The sequence below is a fragment of the Cydia fagiglandana genome, chromosome 7 (assembly GCF_963556715.1).
Source record: "Cydia fagiglandana chromosome 7, ilCydFagi1.1, whole genome shotgun sequence".
NCBI classification, from domain to species: domain Eukaryota; kingdom Metazoa; phylum Arthropoda; class Insecta; order Lepidoptera; family Tortricidae; genus Cydia; species Cydia fagiglandana.
This window is the reverse complement of record NC_085938.1, coordinates 9,505,906-9,521,895: the sequence shown is the minus strand read 5'-3', so window position 1 is coordinate 9,521,895 and position 15,990 is coordinate 9,505,906. Positions and strand designations below refer to the sequence as shown.

Sequence of the window (15,990 nt, the reverse complement as noted above, 5' to 3'; positions counted from 1 at the left end):
GCCCAAGGTCCTGCCTATAGTACTTATTCAGTTCGATGAAATTTAAATCATATTCACTTGGAATAGAATCGCATTTGTTTTGTATCGTTAATTTTTCAAACAAAAACAAAATCAACTTCAGTGACACATTCTGGATTTTTCATTTCTATTGGCTGAGCCTAGCAAGTTCGCTACGGTAATCAGCTTAACTCCTCAAATAACCAAGCAGTACTGGGTTGAATGGACCCCATACGACACTGAGAATCTAGTGTTTTTTTTTTAGCCGCGGATTTTATATCTGCGCCAAATTCTTCCAGTCCGCTCTAAAGCCTTGGAGCAATCGACCGTTCACCTTGTTTACAAACAGTTCATTCACGGCTCATATTCCCCGGGGCAGGACGCCCTTGAACCATCACGCGCAGGACTACCTTAATCAATGTTCCCCGGACTCCCCGGTCCATTCTTGGGATCACGCTCAAAAATAGAACTGGGAAAGGACGGTCATTTCCCCGAACCACGCTTCTAGGACTTCAAATATTATCTAATGCTGTTAGAAAATTATGTATTTTCTGTTCATTCCTCTTCACATCGTTAGGACGGATGCCCAAGTATCTCGTGTGATAAGGGTAACTTTCACCCCTTGGGGCTTGGTTTTTACAAAATCTACGACGGTATTAAAATGTTATTCTAAATCACTTTCCAGATTTGTAGTTTTTCAAACAATCAAAAATGATGAATAATGCTGTAAAGAAGCGGTCGGCATCAAGCGAACCACTCACTTGCGGCCCGCGAGCCTCTGGCTATTTTGTAAGTAATATTGACAAACGACAATGTCTGATAAAGTCATAAATATTAACAAAGTACGGCCCGCGTCAACTTCGTTAACTACTATGTGGCCCTTGGCTGCTAAAAGGTTGACCGCTGCTGTAAAGCGTTGAAATACATTTCTGATTTGAAATATTCCTGCGAAGACGGATGTCGATACCTACTGTCAGTCAACAAAGCTCACGAAACTTGTGAGCTGTAACCGTCACCTGTACGGATATAATGGTCGTATTTGTCTACATGACAGCGTGATAAAACGGTGTCCGTCTCTTTATATCCCGCAGAGTTAAAAAGTGACAGTTGTTTTATCACGTGGATAAAGCGATCCATAATAGGCTTGCTCTTGTGATGTGACGTTTTCCCCGTGGGCTCGATTACGTGCATTCGTGTTTTAAATCGGGTACTTTCTCCTGTTTACACGTCCGCGCGGGGCGTCGTGGCGAAGTGAAATATGCCATGGGACACGCGTGATGCTAGGGTTGCCACCTACGTTATAATTTTTTATAGATTCAACATACACACTCTAAAAAAAATTTGGTTGGCCCTATCAATATTTTGATAGTCGTAATCAAGCATCTTGATTCCATACGAGCCTAACAAGGACTTCGACATTTCAAATAAGGTAATTCTGATTGATCTTACTATTGCTATGTAACTGAGCCAACTAAGATCTTGTTCAATATATACATGAAAAAGAATTATGGTAACTAATTGACCCTAGTAAGATCAACTAAGCTTGATATTTATTGAATCAACCTACGTTACATAATTATGTCAACAAGTTAATAATAGATGCAAGGTATACAATTGTTAGGATTAATCAATACCTACTTTATTAGTTCAATCACAGATACACTTATTGTTTTAAGTAATCAGCTTTCATTGATTTATATAAGATCGTAATTGTTGTAATTAACTTAACGTCAACTAAGAAGAAACTGCTCTTAGTTGGTCTTCATTTTTTAGAGTGCAGTGACATTATTTACATGTAAACATTTAAATGCGCAAAAATGTAAATAAATACGATATTCAGAACAGTAGAAATATTTGTTTTCGTAACATAAACGTAACGTAAACTGTAACCTTTTGTGCCAACCCTATATGCTAGCAGACAGACACCAGACGGTATCTGCACCAGCAGCGGGTAACAGCGTGCGAAAGGGCCATTTGTCATCGAGCATTTTAGTAGTCAACGCCACGCCACTACAGATAACATAATTCTACAAATTTATACGGAGATAAAATATGAATAATTATAGGCACGAATCGGGTGAACACGAAATATGAAATACTGCGGATGTGTTTTAGTGGTGTTTTATTTGTAAGCTACCGTATTTTGAATAGATATAACATAACTACAATAAAGTAACACAGCACCAGTAAAATTATACAACCCAAATTAAGTATAGGTATGATATTGCTCCAAAGTAAACATGGCTTTGTACAAAAAAAAATTACGAGTAGATATGGTAGTATAGACCAGGGCCGTGTTGCATAAAAAACTACAACTAATATTACAAGCGGAACTCCTTTTCTAATAAGTGGAATTAGAAAAGGAGTTCCGCTTGTATTAATATTAGTTGTAGTTTATTATGCAACACGGCCCAGAACCAATATAAAACAATGGAGCTTTCAATGGAGCAATGGCATCGAAAAATATGCAAAACATTTTCAAAGGCAGCCCTGATAAAATGATAAGTTCGAGTGACAACCCTAGTCTAGCAGACAGGGCCCAGACGGCCCTTGAACTAGCAGTAACCGCGTGAAAGGGCCGGTCGCGATGCGTGCCCCGAGATCGCGATCTACACCGGGTTAAGGCACTCACGTACATGATTTACTTCACTTTGTTCGTGATTGATAACTATCATCTGAATATCATTGTAGTAATAGTAAAAAAACCGGCCAAGTGCGAGTCAGACTTGCGCACGAAGGGTTCCGTACCACCTACGCAAAAAACGGCAAAAGAAATCACGTTTGATGTATGGCCCCACTTAAATAGTTATTGTATTCTGTTTTTAGTATTTGTTGTTATAGCGGCAACAGAAATACATCATCTGTGAAAATTTCAACGGCCTAGCTATCACGGTTCATGAGATACAGCCAGGTGACAGACCTACAGACGGACAGACAAACGGACAGATGGACAGTCGGACAGCGGAGTCTTTTATAGTTATTAGGGTCCCGTTTTTACAGAACCCTAAAAATGTCATAAAAATCCGGTGTTCTTGCATTTTAAGAATATATATCTTTAATGGAATGTCCCCATTGTCCTTGCCGTTTTAATTCCGCTTTTTCATTATCTAGTTGATTGGATTTCTTGTAAGTTTGGTTTCTTGAAATTTCTACGGAAGAGCTTGTTACTTTGTTAGGAGGAATTCCTGATTTCTGAAGTTAATTTGGTCACAAGAGCTGGTACTGAAAGTCTTTAAAAATACGACGTAATGTTACCTATCTACATATTGACTGACATAGAAAAAATTATACCAATTTAACCTTTTTTAGGGTTTCGTGCCCAAAGGGTCAAAACGGAGCCCTATTACTAAGACTCCACTATTTGTCACCAGGCTGTATCTCATGAACCGTGATGTTACAGTTGAAATTTTCACATATGATGTATTTCTGTTGCCGCTATAACTACAAATACTAAAAAGTACGGAACCCTCGGTGGGCGAGTCCGACTACTGGGTTGATATTATTTTTAATTTAAAACAGGAAACGGTGATAATAATAAGTAATCCGTTTAAGCGCCGTACAAATGTTTAGTTGTTCAGAGTACAGCTTTCCTTTACCGTTGTAAAGCCCTCGTAAGCCGCCGATCTCCGTATACCTCGAAAGTAAAAGCTTCTCTAAGGCTTTTCAAGAAACAATATTGGAGAAACTTTGAAAGTTTCATGTAATACACATACAATAACATGATAACTCTACTACTTCTACTATAAAAATTCTAGTATTTCAATGAATTTCTCGATCTTTGTATTCTATCATAAACTTAATGTAAAACTAAAATTTACTTAATAAATAAGCTACTTTCCTACTAGTCAAATCTTCTTTTTAAGAACTGTCAAACCAATAGATATGCTAATATGGAATTTATATGAAAACGAGAAAATGATGACGGCACGGTCAACTCACCTACTTTTTATGTTTCTATCCGATTTATTAAATAGAAATTGTGTTTAAATATAACAGCTATCTATATTTTTCTAATAATTATCTGGTGCTTTATTTCGTACACGGTGTGAAATAATTTATTTTAAGTAGAGGAAACTTCCCTATTCGACTCTCTCATAAAAATGAACACCCAACTCCGATTCAAAAACAATATCTTTTCCTAAATCGTTCATGAAGTTATTAAGGCAATCGAACGTAATCCGTGACGGGTAGTAAACATCCCTGACCTACCGCTACCAGGCTTGCCCGGGTGCTGGCCGCTCGGGTCGCACGGTTCAACGACCTCTCACGCCAGCACTTTTCTCGAGATCGCCCGGTTATCCGGTTTAGGTTTTTCCTCCACATTCTGATTGGGATGTTCGATTGTCATTGCTCTTTTCCGGTTTTATTTCTGGGTGCTTGATTGGGGAGGCTGATTTTTGGCACTTTCAGCGAATGGTGTATTTTATCCGCAAGCATATTGTTTGTTATTAAATTGTTACACCTTTATACAAACTTTGTCTGATCCTTCTTCTTCACGTGTAATGTTTGTGTCTATTCTAATAATTTAACGATTTTAAAACTTTATGTTTAATTTACATACATACGTAATTCTTTAAATTCTTTAAATAAATACAAGTATAAGTTTACAGCTCTAGATATGCCAAAACACTTATACTCTTAATACATAGTCATAACTATCTCTAGGATCTTTATTTAAATTTACATATGAGAGATTAAAAAAAGGCCTGAAACTATACTAATTTACATAGGTTGAGTTTAAAAACATTCTGATACAGTGAAACCTGGTTAATTGGCACCTGGATAAATGGAAAACCTCAATAATTGCAACCAAAAGTCCGGTCCCGGTCCCTTGAGACTAAAAGGCCTCTATAATTGAAATTTTGGAACCTCTATAATTGCAATTTAGAGTTTAGTGTTTTTCGTAATTTTGCCTCTGTAATTGACCACATCGCAACTTAAGACCTCTATAATTGACACTGTGCTAAAAAAATCCGTTATTTTTGCTCTTGTTTTTACCTCTATAATTGAAACGAGTCTTACTTATTGCCTCTGTAATTGAAATAATGTAGTTGTAGACAGCAGAAACAATATTTTAATAGCAATGATAATTTTATTTATATCTCCATCCAGAATTCAATTTATTTATTGGGTATCTATCAGAGCCTGTAGTAGGTGAAATAATTTTGATCAATAAAAAACAAAGTATGCTTTTTACATTCTAATAAAACTTTCTTCTACAATTCAAGGGAATTTTTGAAACCCAAATGATAAGAAAATAAAGTGGTAATTAATGTAGTGTAAAAGTGCAAGTATAGACAAAAGCAATATATAGACCAGAAACCCAGAACGTAAGCGTGTAAATCTACTTTAAATGGTTATTTGCACCTCCATAAAAGAAATTTGTCAGAACGCAACCTCTATTAATGAAAACCTCTATAATTGACACAACGATTTTTTGAACCTCGTTAATTGACACGACCTGCTTAAATGAAAAACCTGATGGTTAATTGACAAAAACTGGCCGGTCCCTTGCGATTGCAATTATCCAGGTTCCACTGTATTATATTGTAAATTCGGCCACTTGTCTGCGAATATGTCTGCGTAATAAGTATTGAAAGGAGGTACCGACAGCACCGATTTCATCTAGCCTTGCTTATCGTTATCTCATTTACCCTTTAAGCCCATTTTGTTGCTTCCGCACTACGCAACATATTGTATAATATTCGTTCAGAAAACACTATCAATGCGTCAAGACTCGTATATTTTTCCTACGATTTTTGTAGTCGATTTTAAGTTTAGTTAATAGTTCTAACAAAGGGTGTAGCTTGTCTAGAGTGTTTGTTTTTTGAAGCCGTAAATTTACTCCATTTGGTGTACCTAATAGTATTCTAAATTACAATAAAGTTGTTGAACTGCGTCTGCAATAACACTAATTCGTGTTTAATTATTGGTTCCAGGTCTTGCAAGACATCAAGGTAAATATGGTCTGTTCTCTTCTTGCCTCTTCTCTGCTTTTCTATGTCTCTTCTTTTGCGTTCTTGCACATTTTCCTATTTCGTTTTTTTTAGTTCGATCTTTTAAATGTTTCAATTGTAACAATGCTGTACTTTTTGTCTTTATAGTTTTGTTTTTCTTCTCTTGGCTTTACTAGTGTGGTAGTCCTGTGGAAGGTAAGTACGTAAGTAGTTTATGTTTAGCTGATTATTTATTTATAACATCTGTATATTTAATTAGATTTCTTCTACTTTATTAAAAAAAAACATAGCGTCTTTCTTTACGTGAGTGTAAATGACTTACTTATTTATTAGAACATAACTCATTTTACGATTGACTAGTTTCATGTTTAGGTATATACTTATAGTAACGGGAATGAGGATTTTAAGGGACTCCTAGCCTAGCCGGTAGTAATACTTACTGCCTACGAAGCTAGAGGTCCCGGGTTCAAATCCCGCGGTAAGGGTATTTGTTTGTTTATCTCAGATATATTTGTTCCTGAGTCATGGATGTTTTCTATGTCAATACCTATATTACCTATATCAATATAGGTATGTATTATCATCTAGTACCCATAACACAAAGCCTTATTGAGCTTCCTGTGAGATTAGCTCGATTTGTGTAAGATAATCTATTATTTATTTATTGGTTTAATGACATTACACCAATAACGAAGAACAGCGAAAAGGCTAAGTTTGTTAATGTTTTAAAGGAAACATATACCTTTAGGATTACCACTTCATATCTAACATTACTCTAAATTATATCACTGATTTCTAGAGATCCCAATTCAAACAATAATCCAAAAAGTATTTAGCTAAAGTACATACTATCTATGTTCTTACGTCCGCGAAGGTTCGATACGTAGGGCGGGGGCGCGGTCGATGAGGCAACGACCCCGCCCAAACCACCCCCACTTATTTATTTATTAAATTCCCTATTGTTTCCTATTAATTATTTGTCTGGAAACTTTAATAGCGCTATAAAGGAAGGTTGCAAGATTAAATTCGGCTTTTTTCGCTGTTCACCAAAAAATTGCTTATTCGAATTTTGCGCAGTGAGTGGGATGAATACATTGTTGTTTATCGCGTTTGTTGAGTAAGAATTTAAAATATACCTAACGGGCTTAGATATGAAATCCTAAATAGGTTTAATAATGTAATGTATAACACTAGACCCTGAGTGTCAAGTCTAGACAGATTAAGACTTATGTTAGCACGATATCCTAACAATAAGTAGGCAGTGAGCATTGGAAAAAAAGTTTCGTAAAGTGACATCACCAATTGTTCAGTGCCCCTATCTTAACCTTTTGGCCGCCGGACCTAGTCCGCAAAGACGCTCACTCACACGCCAGAGCAAATTTTAAGTAAACAACTAATAAAAAGTTTAGGGATTGCAAATAGTGATATCGATATTTACAATATTATGGTAAAAATCTTTTTAATTTAGCTTTGTTCTTATCCTGTTTTAATTTCATTCCAAATTGCCAAAATTAAACATATGTTTTACACCCGAAAATGTTTAAAATATAGGGATTTAACATAAAAAACAACCACTAAACAATGTCGATTCAAGACGTGATATCGCCGCACTAGGCTGTACGAGAAGTCTTTTATACAAGACAACGGCGCCCATGGACTGCCCGCAATGCAGACCGACAAGGACTGTTTCCGCGCGGATCAAGTAATAATAGTCTCTAGGTCAACGGCGTAAGCGCTTGTCGGTACGTAAATTTTATTGGCGTAACGTTAAAGCTGCGCATCATGTGTCGATAAAGTCAATATACCGGAACTGTTTTAGTGAAAATTACACGTGGGTTGAATTTTTAATGAGTGAAGATATTATTCCGGAATTAGAATCTATCATTATAATTTCAGTTTGGTTTACATTAATCTATAGGTAAACTCTTATCAAAAAAACGTTCAACGACTTGTTACAAAAAAATTACACATTAACTTCAATGTTATAACAATAAAAGTAAAGTCTGATAAACAGGTATGTCCCTGTACCACACTTGTGCGAAGCGGTCGCTGCGGTGTATCCCTTCCCACTAAGCTATAAAATAACATAATTTTTTTTTTATCTCTTCTGCAATTAAATAGTCCACAATCTACAATGGCAAATTTACTTGTCTGACTGTACTTTATAGAGCTAAAGAAGCTACCAGAACTTTAAATATAGTTATGCCTATCTGACTCTCGTTCTACGTATTCTAGTAAGTAGTTACCTACTATTCGTTGAAAAAAATTGGCGATTAACAAGTGTTCAAATACTTAGATAAAAACATATTTCTGACTTTAAAAATTCCCATATCGAGTTAACATTCCCATCCCTAGCTGTCTTTTATACAAGACAACGGCGACGAGGAACATGAAAAATGTTGAAATGTGGAGCAATTTTTTTAAATGCCTTATTATAAAAGAAGGGATTTATATAGCGGCTTAAAAAGCAAATAAATGAAAAAACAAAGACCTTAAATATGAACACGAGTGTAAATGAAATAGTAATTGTTATTATTTTCACATTAACTCAGTGGTTGAATTTGTGTCTTGTATACAAGACGACGGCGCCAGCGTATCGTTCTATCGTTGTCTTCTATACCGGACAACGGCGGTCAAAGGGTTAAAAAAAAATCTAAATGGTTGACGGTAGACAATGCCATTAGGCATAATAGGCATTAAGTTCAGCATTAGTACATAAGTATAGCTCATATCACGTAATACATATAAATAATGTAATTATGAGGTAGATACGTATCTACTCTTATTTTAATGTTGTCTGTACGGCATGTGGCCTATGTGGTTGTACCTAATACACAAAATATATAAAAAATCCTCTGCCTGATAGTGTCGATGACCTGAAAATTCTGAAATTCATACATACATGTAGGTATATCCCCTAAAAGGCAGCCCCTGAATTTTAGTGCCTACTTTAATCTGCTCTTTCTCTGATTGAATTGGACCGTCCCACACTGTTATGATGAAATTGATGAAAGGAGAATAGCCGATTGTGGATATAGTCCCGATAAAAATACATTGAATACCTATTACTTTTGTCTATAAGCCATTACGCGTTTAAAGTTTACTTATTTTGAATAAACATACATATTCAAATCATAGCTTTCTAAGAACTATTAGACATCACCTAATAACAAACATTTTAACTACAAAATGTGGTCCGTTATTTCACCACAAATAGGCAGTAATAAACCTAATATCGGAAATCAAACTTCAACATAGCAACATAAGAATTATACTCCAAAATCCATAAGTCGAGGATATAAGGTCGAATTTAACTATGGTTTCGAGTTCTTCCCTCCTTTTCCAGCTTATGTTTCCTCGCTCACACAACAATCGCCAACGGAGATTCTATTTACAAAACATTCGAGGCGACGTTGCCACATTGCGCGGGAGTGCATGACGTCACACATGCCGTCCCTCTTTACACCTCTCTGTCTTGACAGAGGTCGTTTTCCAGACTTCGTTTAATGAAGGACAACATACGAAGATGTGTTTCAAATGTAAATTAGTTCAAGTTTGGAATTGGTTTGTGTCAAATTTTATTACAAGTTTGGATTCGACCTAGAGGATTTCAAGCATATGTCACAGTGGTTTGTTGAAAGTTAAAACGAGAAAAATATAGGTGTCGCATCTCCTAAAATCATTTGAAAGATCACGTTTTCATATCAATTATATCATTATTTTTGGCTGTAATTGCTTAGGTAGGTAACTTATAGTTAACGCTTGAGCTATTCTTTGCCCTCTTTCCACTAATCTCTCCGGAACCTTCCTCATTCATATATTATCTATAACCTTTCCGTATTCTCCTTTTCATATGTATTAATCATGCAGCAAGTTAAGCCGAATATCATACCATGGACGGCAGACATTGCTTGCAAAAATCACACCCTAAAGGTTGCATTTTTCACAACAGTTCATGTTTAGAAAAGTCTTTGTGACTCACAATCAGGTCGTCTGTCATAATTTCATCTAAATGACGTCACGATGTTTGGACTCCACGGCGGATGTTTGAGAAATATCCCGGCGAATTATTAGCAACTGTTGCCGCAATGGCTGTTATTTAATAAACATTTAGTTCTATTGTCATTGTATAACATAACATAACAATATACTGTAAGAAAGTGGCCCAGAATAGTCTAGCGAGTTGTGTCTATGGCAGGCATGTCTTTATAGTTGTGACTTATTAAACATACTGATTTGATAAATCATTCGCAAGGCAGAGTAACGTAGGTCAGGTTAGAGGTACAACCACCACGGGAGTCCTTTTTCTAATTAAGAAAAAATCGTAAGGAAATATTTGACTGACTTTAATACCAGGAAGGTGTTATTGTAAATACTAGCGACCCGCCCCGGCTTCGCACGGGTTAACAAATTATACACCTAAACCTTCCTCAAGAATCACTCTATTGATAGGTGAAAACCACATGAAAATCCGTTCAGTAGTTTTTGAGTTTATTGAGAACAAACACACAACAGACAGACGCGGAGGTGTAGCGATCTTGGCAATCTTCTGTAATCTTAAAGTAAGTGAAATAATTATTGGATATCAAAACCTTAACCACCAAAATAAGAAATATACGAGTTCAGATCGAGAAATTACCTTTTTCACTAATTAACCTCATCAGTCCGAACAGGTTACGTAATATCTCTTATGTTTATATTAGTTCCATCTTCGTCGACCACATAAGATTGTAGCTCTATTTGTTGCGGAAGCAATCAATTCAAATAGATCAAACTAGGAAGGCAAAGGTCCCCAGTTATTCGACCACAATGGACGGCCTTCGCCTCACTCGATCTACCTAATTGTGCCTATATGCCATCTTGAGTCTACGGTCAACTTTGATTTAATCCTTAAAGCCTAGGAACTTTTCACTTTGTTAGTCAATTCCAATTCGAAAGTGTACATAATGGCCACGACCACTCTGTCAAGAGTTAACGAAAAAGAAGAAGTCAATTCCAAAATTGTAACTTAAGACATGAAATTGTATACTCGTACCTACTCCTAAAACTAGCAAACTGAGCTTGCACATTTCAAAAAAAAAATGTTATAAATTTTGTTTAAAATGTCGTCTTAGAAATTTTGAATTCAAACTCAGCTAAACGAGATGGATGAGTGATATTTATATATGAAAATACATTGATTTGAAAATATAAATTTTCTCAAGCAAATGATATTCAAAAGATACCAACTGCGTAGAACTAACTATTATTTGTCATATAAAAACGAATCAATACAGTCATTTAGCCTTGGAAAAAAGCATAATATATTTGGCTCTTGTCATTATAAAAAACAAAATTGAACAATAAATTGTCCGCTCGCTATTCGAAGCTGACATTTCCGATCGTGCGTCAGAGTAAATAGTGACTTTTCCCCTTGAGTTATGGGTCGAAATGGATTGCAGATTCTCTGTGTCAGTTAAATTGACAGCAATTTATCTTGTATTCAAGATATTTTTTCTATTAGGGTTACAGAAGGTAACATTCAATGTAATGGTAGTCATTAGGAGTCGCGGGTTAAATCAACTTTAGACTGTTACGGGCTTTTAAAAGGACATTATGTATTTACGATGACATTTACTGCGTCGCGGTCGTCGTGTAAGTCGTTGACTTTTTAATAGTTCAATATTCAAAAGTAAAACTCGACGCGAACTTTTGAGTTTTCCACGGAGTCTTAAAATTCTCGATGCTCTATCTGGTTTTACATTCAGACAATTTGAAAAATATAAGTGATCCATGTTTGGTACAAAAGCTTGCATCCTTATAGTTATATCACTAGGAGCGCCTCCCGCCACGTCCCGGAATAGCCTCCGATCCACGCAACGCACGTGCGCATATAGGTAAAAAATGAAGGAGCTCTCCTACATTTGGGTATCAATAAATTCGAATGTCAGCTTGTGTACTCGTATATATATTTTGGTATCTCGGTATTTTTGAGCTTATGTGAAGTCCTTTTGCACATCTGAATAAAGAACTTCCAAGTGGGTTGCAATCGCTCTATAAGTTTGATTATTTTCACTTTTTGTACAACATAATATACGTAGAATATACATTGTACGCGATATAATTTAAAATGTGGAACAAAATTCTGCTGAAAATAGTGAAAATATTGAACTTCAACCTGCAAATTATTGCACGAAGTGATAAATATTTGCGATATTTAAAATCACTTTTTTGGAACAACGAGGCAACGGCTGAACAATATTTTCATAATGATTGTTCAGCATTTGTGCTTTAATATGAATGATATTTTTATTTACGTAGCCTTTACAGCCCGTTTTATTGAGACCTATTTTATTGCCGGTCTCTGAGACGGACTGGATTTTTGCTATATTTGAAAAAAAATATGTCTTTCATGTCAAGGTGGCATTTCTTGGCACCACTGCAAAAGATCGTCTTTCGACCGCATAAAAGTTGCAAATATAAAAAGAAAACCTGGCCATCTAGAAAATAAAACACGTGCTACATAGTACCTACCAACAGCAATTGCTGCAATCACTCTCTTAAGGATAGTTATAATACTGTTTTTAGGGTTCCGTACCCAAGGTATAAAAACGGGACCCTATTACTAAGACTCCACTGTCCGCCTGTCTGTCACCAGGCTATAATCTCATGAACCGTACCTATTAGCTAGACAGTTGAAATTTTCGCAGATGACGTATTTCTGCTGCCGCTATAACAACAAATACTAAAAAGAACGGAACCTTCGGTGGGCGAGTTCGACTCGCACTTGTCCGTTTTTGTATTACTGAGGTGTTACATAATGCCTTAGTATTCTTTTAAACGGCGTTTACAAATTAGACTTAAATTCGATGCGAAAACTAGGCTTTTCGTTATACCACATTACTTATTATCTTGCGTGTTATTCTGGCAGTAAATCTTGTAACACAGATAATAAAACTTGTAAACCATAGACCACATTAACCTCCTCGGTTATTTTATCGCGTCCCATTTCTGCGTGATTAATCGTGGCGCCCTGCCCGATAACAACAATCTAATGAGGCCTCAATTTCTTTACCTGGTTAATTTATTTTTAACCTGGGGAAATGAATACATGAATATTTGATGGCTATAATTATGAATAAATGTTTTTTTAATTAACGGTAGTGTGTACGTTAATCATATTATAATACATGGCATGAATAAGAAAAGTATGGGAAAATAGGCTACGGCGTAAAGAAAATTTGTATCAAGGTATTCATAGGCAGGGCTCGGAACCGGTATTTTTTAAAAATTCCGATCTAGCCCAATATTTTTGATTATTTTATGCTCTTTAAGGTTGACGACCGGTCTGGCCTAGTGGGTAGTGACCCTGCCTGCGAAGCCGATGGTCCTGGTTTCGAATCCCAGTAAAGGCATTTATTTGTGTGATGAACACTAATATTTGTTCATGGGTGTTTTCTATGTATATAAGTATGTATGTATCTATATAAGTATGTATATCGTCGCCTAGCACCCAAGTACAAGCTTTGCTTAGTTTGGGGCTAGGTTGATCTGTGTAAGCTGTCCACCAATATTTATATTTATAAAAAAGAACATAATAATAGCGGTATTTTTGTATGGAGCAAATACTGGTTTCCGACCCCTGCAGAGGTCGGAAACCGGTATGATAAACTGCTATGATATTCTGATCGGGAACACCAACGTCTTCGGCAGCGGAGTTGAAACACTTGAAACAGTCGCCGTGGTCGAAATTGGCTGGGCGAGAGTAGTATAATAAAATACACTGGATTGCACTCTGCACATCATCCGAGAAAACCTTTAACAATATACAAAATTATCTCAAATTGTCAAATAACAGGAGATGTGTCCAACTTATCCAAGTAAACGCTTGACTATGAAGAGTAGGAAGTTAGTAAGAAAGACGCGCTGTTGTCACTATGTCCGAAGACTTCTAAGCTTAATACTTAACCTAAATCTCTTCCTGTGAGTTTTTGCTCATTTAAAATGTTTGAAAGCGCACAAGCAAGTCGGTCCTTATTTTCATCATCGCTCTGAAATATTTTATAACTTGCCTAGGTATTTGGAAATTTTGAATGTTTTTCTGAAGACTCTGTGTCATTGAATCAGCAATTTGGCCCTAAGTTAAAACTATACGGATTGTTCTAGACAGCCAATGAAATAATGTCAAATCCAGGAACGAATGAATTTCGCGAATAGCTGTTGTTATTGTTGGTGGCCCATAAATAATGTGGAATGTTAGCTCCTGTCAGAATTATCGCCGTTAAATGTTTTAATAGCAGTTCTGGCTTGTTTGGAAAACGAAATTAACGCTTTTGAGACGGAAAAATTGGATTTTAGTATTATTGTTGTTTATGGCTAAAAATAATGTTGCCTCCTACTTTACCTACGAAAAAATATACCTACATTTTGTTCATCACCTACTGAATTTTCGCGACACGAAATAGACCGTAGTTAGGGCAAGCAACATTATACCTAATTATAAATTAAAGAAATCCTTTCGATAGGAAGTAAATAAAGTGACGAATATAACGGGAAATCATACATCGAAATTCTTCAATCCGTTTAGGATACATAACCACCAAACCAACAGCTCACCGCCACCACCAAACCAAACACCACCACCAAACACCAAACCCACCACCAAACAAACAACACCAAAGAAACAGCTGCGGGCGCAGCACGGTTCCATTTTTATCGACTATCACTATGCGCGTCCCTTTCGCACTAACATACTTGTTAGAACGTGACAGGCATAGTGATAAGGGATAAAAACGCGACCGTGCTACGCCGCCTGGTCATCATCTTGCTCGCGTTATCCCGGCTTTTTGCCACGGCTCATTGGAGCCTGGGGGATCCCATGCAGCTTGGCCAAAAAAACAGTTACAATCTTAAAACATTTACTTCCTTGTTTAGCAATCATTTAAAAAATAGTCCTGTTTCTTACCTAGCAAAAGTCTTCTTAAGGAGCTTTGACGTCAACCAATTCGATATTAAACTAATAATTCATAAGCAAAGCTAGTGTCAAATATAACAAAGTTAACCGCAAACTAAACTACGAGTGAGTACATATATTTTACGTTCGCGTTCCACAAATTTCGGTAATTTACGATTTGAAGTTGAGCCAGAAAGATCAAAGATACTGTGGCCTTGGCCCGGCTGGACTACAGACCGAATGTCGATTACGTGTTGATGGAGATTAGCTATTGCTATGCAATGTCACTGATAAACTTGAGACTGATGAAAAAAAAAATTGATTTTATTGAGACATTTCATTTTATTGCCAGATTGGTTTGAGCCTGAAATATACTTCCGACGAAAAACAAGCAATCGCATTTCCAATTTAAATTAGATTAAACGTTGGACTGACAAATAAATCTGTCGGTTTTACTTGCCTTTAACCCGGCTTATAAGTATTTTAGCTAGACATATTTGGTGTACTCAGTCGGTATCTTTGGCATTTTCGATAAAGTCTCTGTTGCCTAGTAAGCGGTGATAAATTGACTCTCTTAAATTTTTCGTGTATTCTCATGACAGTAACTGTTCCTGATTCATACCATCGCACGCCATATTGTCAGCTTCCTCATCACTTAGCCAGGATGAGCTTGAAATGTTTGAATATATTGGCACATACACATACAGTCACCCACTCTGCGGAGCTTCAGGATTTACCGGGATAACGTTAAGATCGGAAAAAGGATCTGCCAGAAACGGTAGAAACTAAATCCGTTACTGATATCTGTCACAGTTATCTGAATATTTTTTTATAAGGGTTAAGATTGTTCCTCTTTCCCGTGAACATCATGATATAAAAGAACTATAACGCCTTATTTTCTTGCTGGTCTCTTATAGGCATATTCAAACCTTCTACTTCTAAAAATATATAAAATTTTAAGAAGTAAATAGAAGCTTTAGAAAAATCTACCCCCGTTTCTCGGAGCATTTTTCACCCATTTCCATCACCATTATGCCATGATATGATACCAAGTTAACCTACAAGAATACTCATCTAGTGTAAAAATACTCGTAGTATTTCTAC

At 36.3% G+C, this 15,990-nt stretch overlaps 1 protein-coding gene across 3 annotated transcripts in view; it reads left to right on the top strand.

Annotated features, from left to right (window-relative positions):
- The window catches only part of LOC134665821 (methylcytosine dioxygenase TET-like), a 138,734-nt gene that overhangs the window by 100,296 nt on the left and 22,448 nt on the right, over window positions 1-15,990 (top strand). For 2 of the 3 annotated variants that reach the window (XM_063522810.1, XM_063522812.1), the window contains one exon: window positions 5,937-5,963. In XM_063522810.1, the coding sequence (XP_063378880.1) occupies window positions 5,937-5,963 (27 nt within the window). The remainder of the gene's footprint in view (window positions 1-5,936; window positions 5,964-15,990) is intronic. The other variant, XM_063522811.1, reaches the window with a different exon arrangement.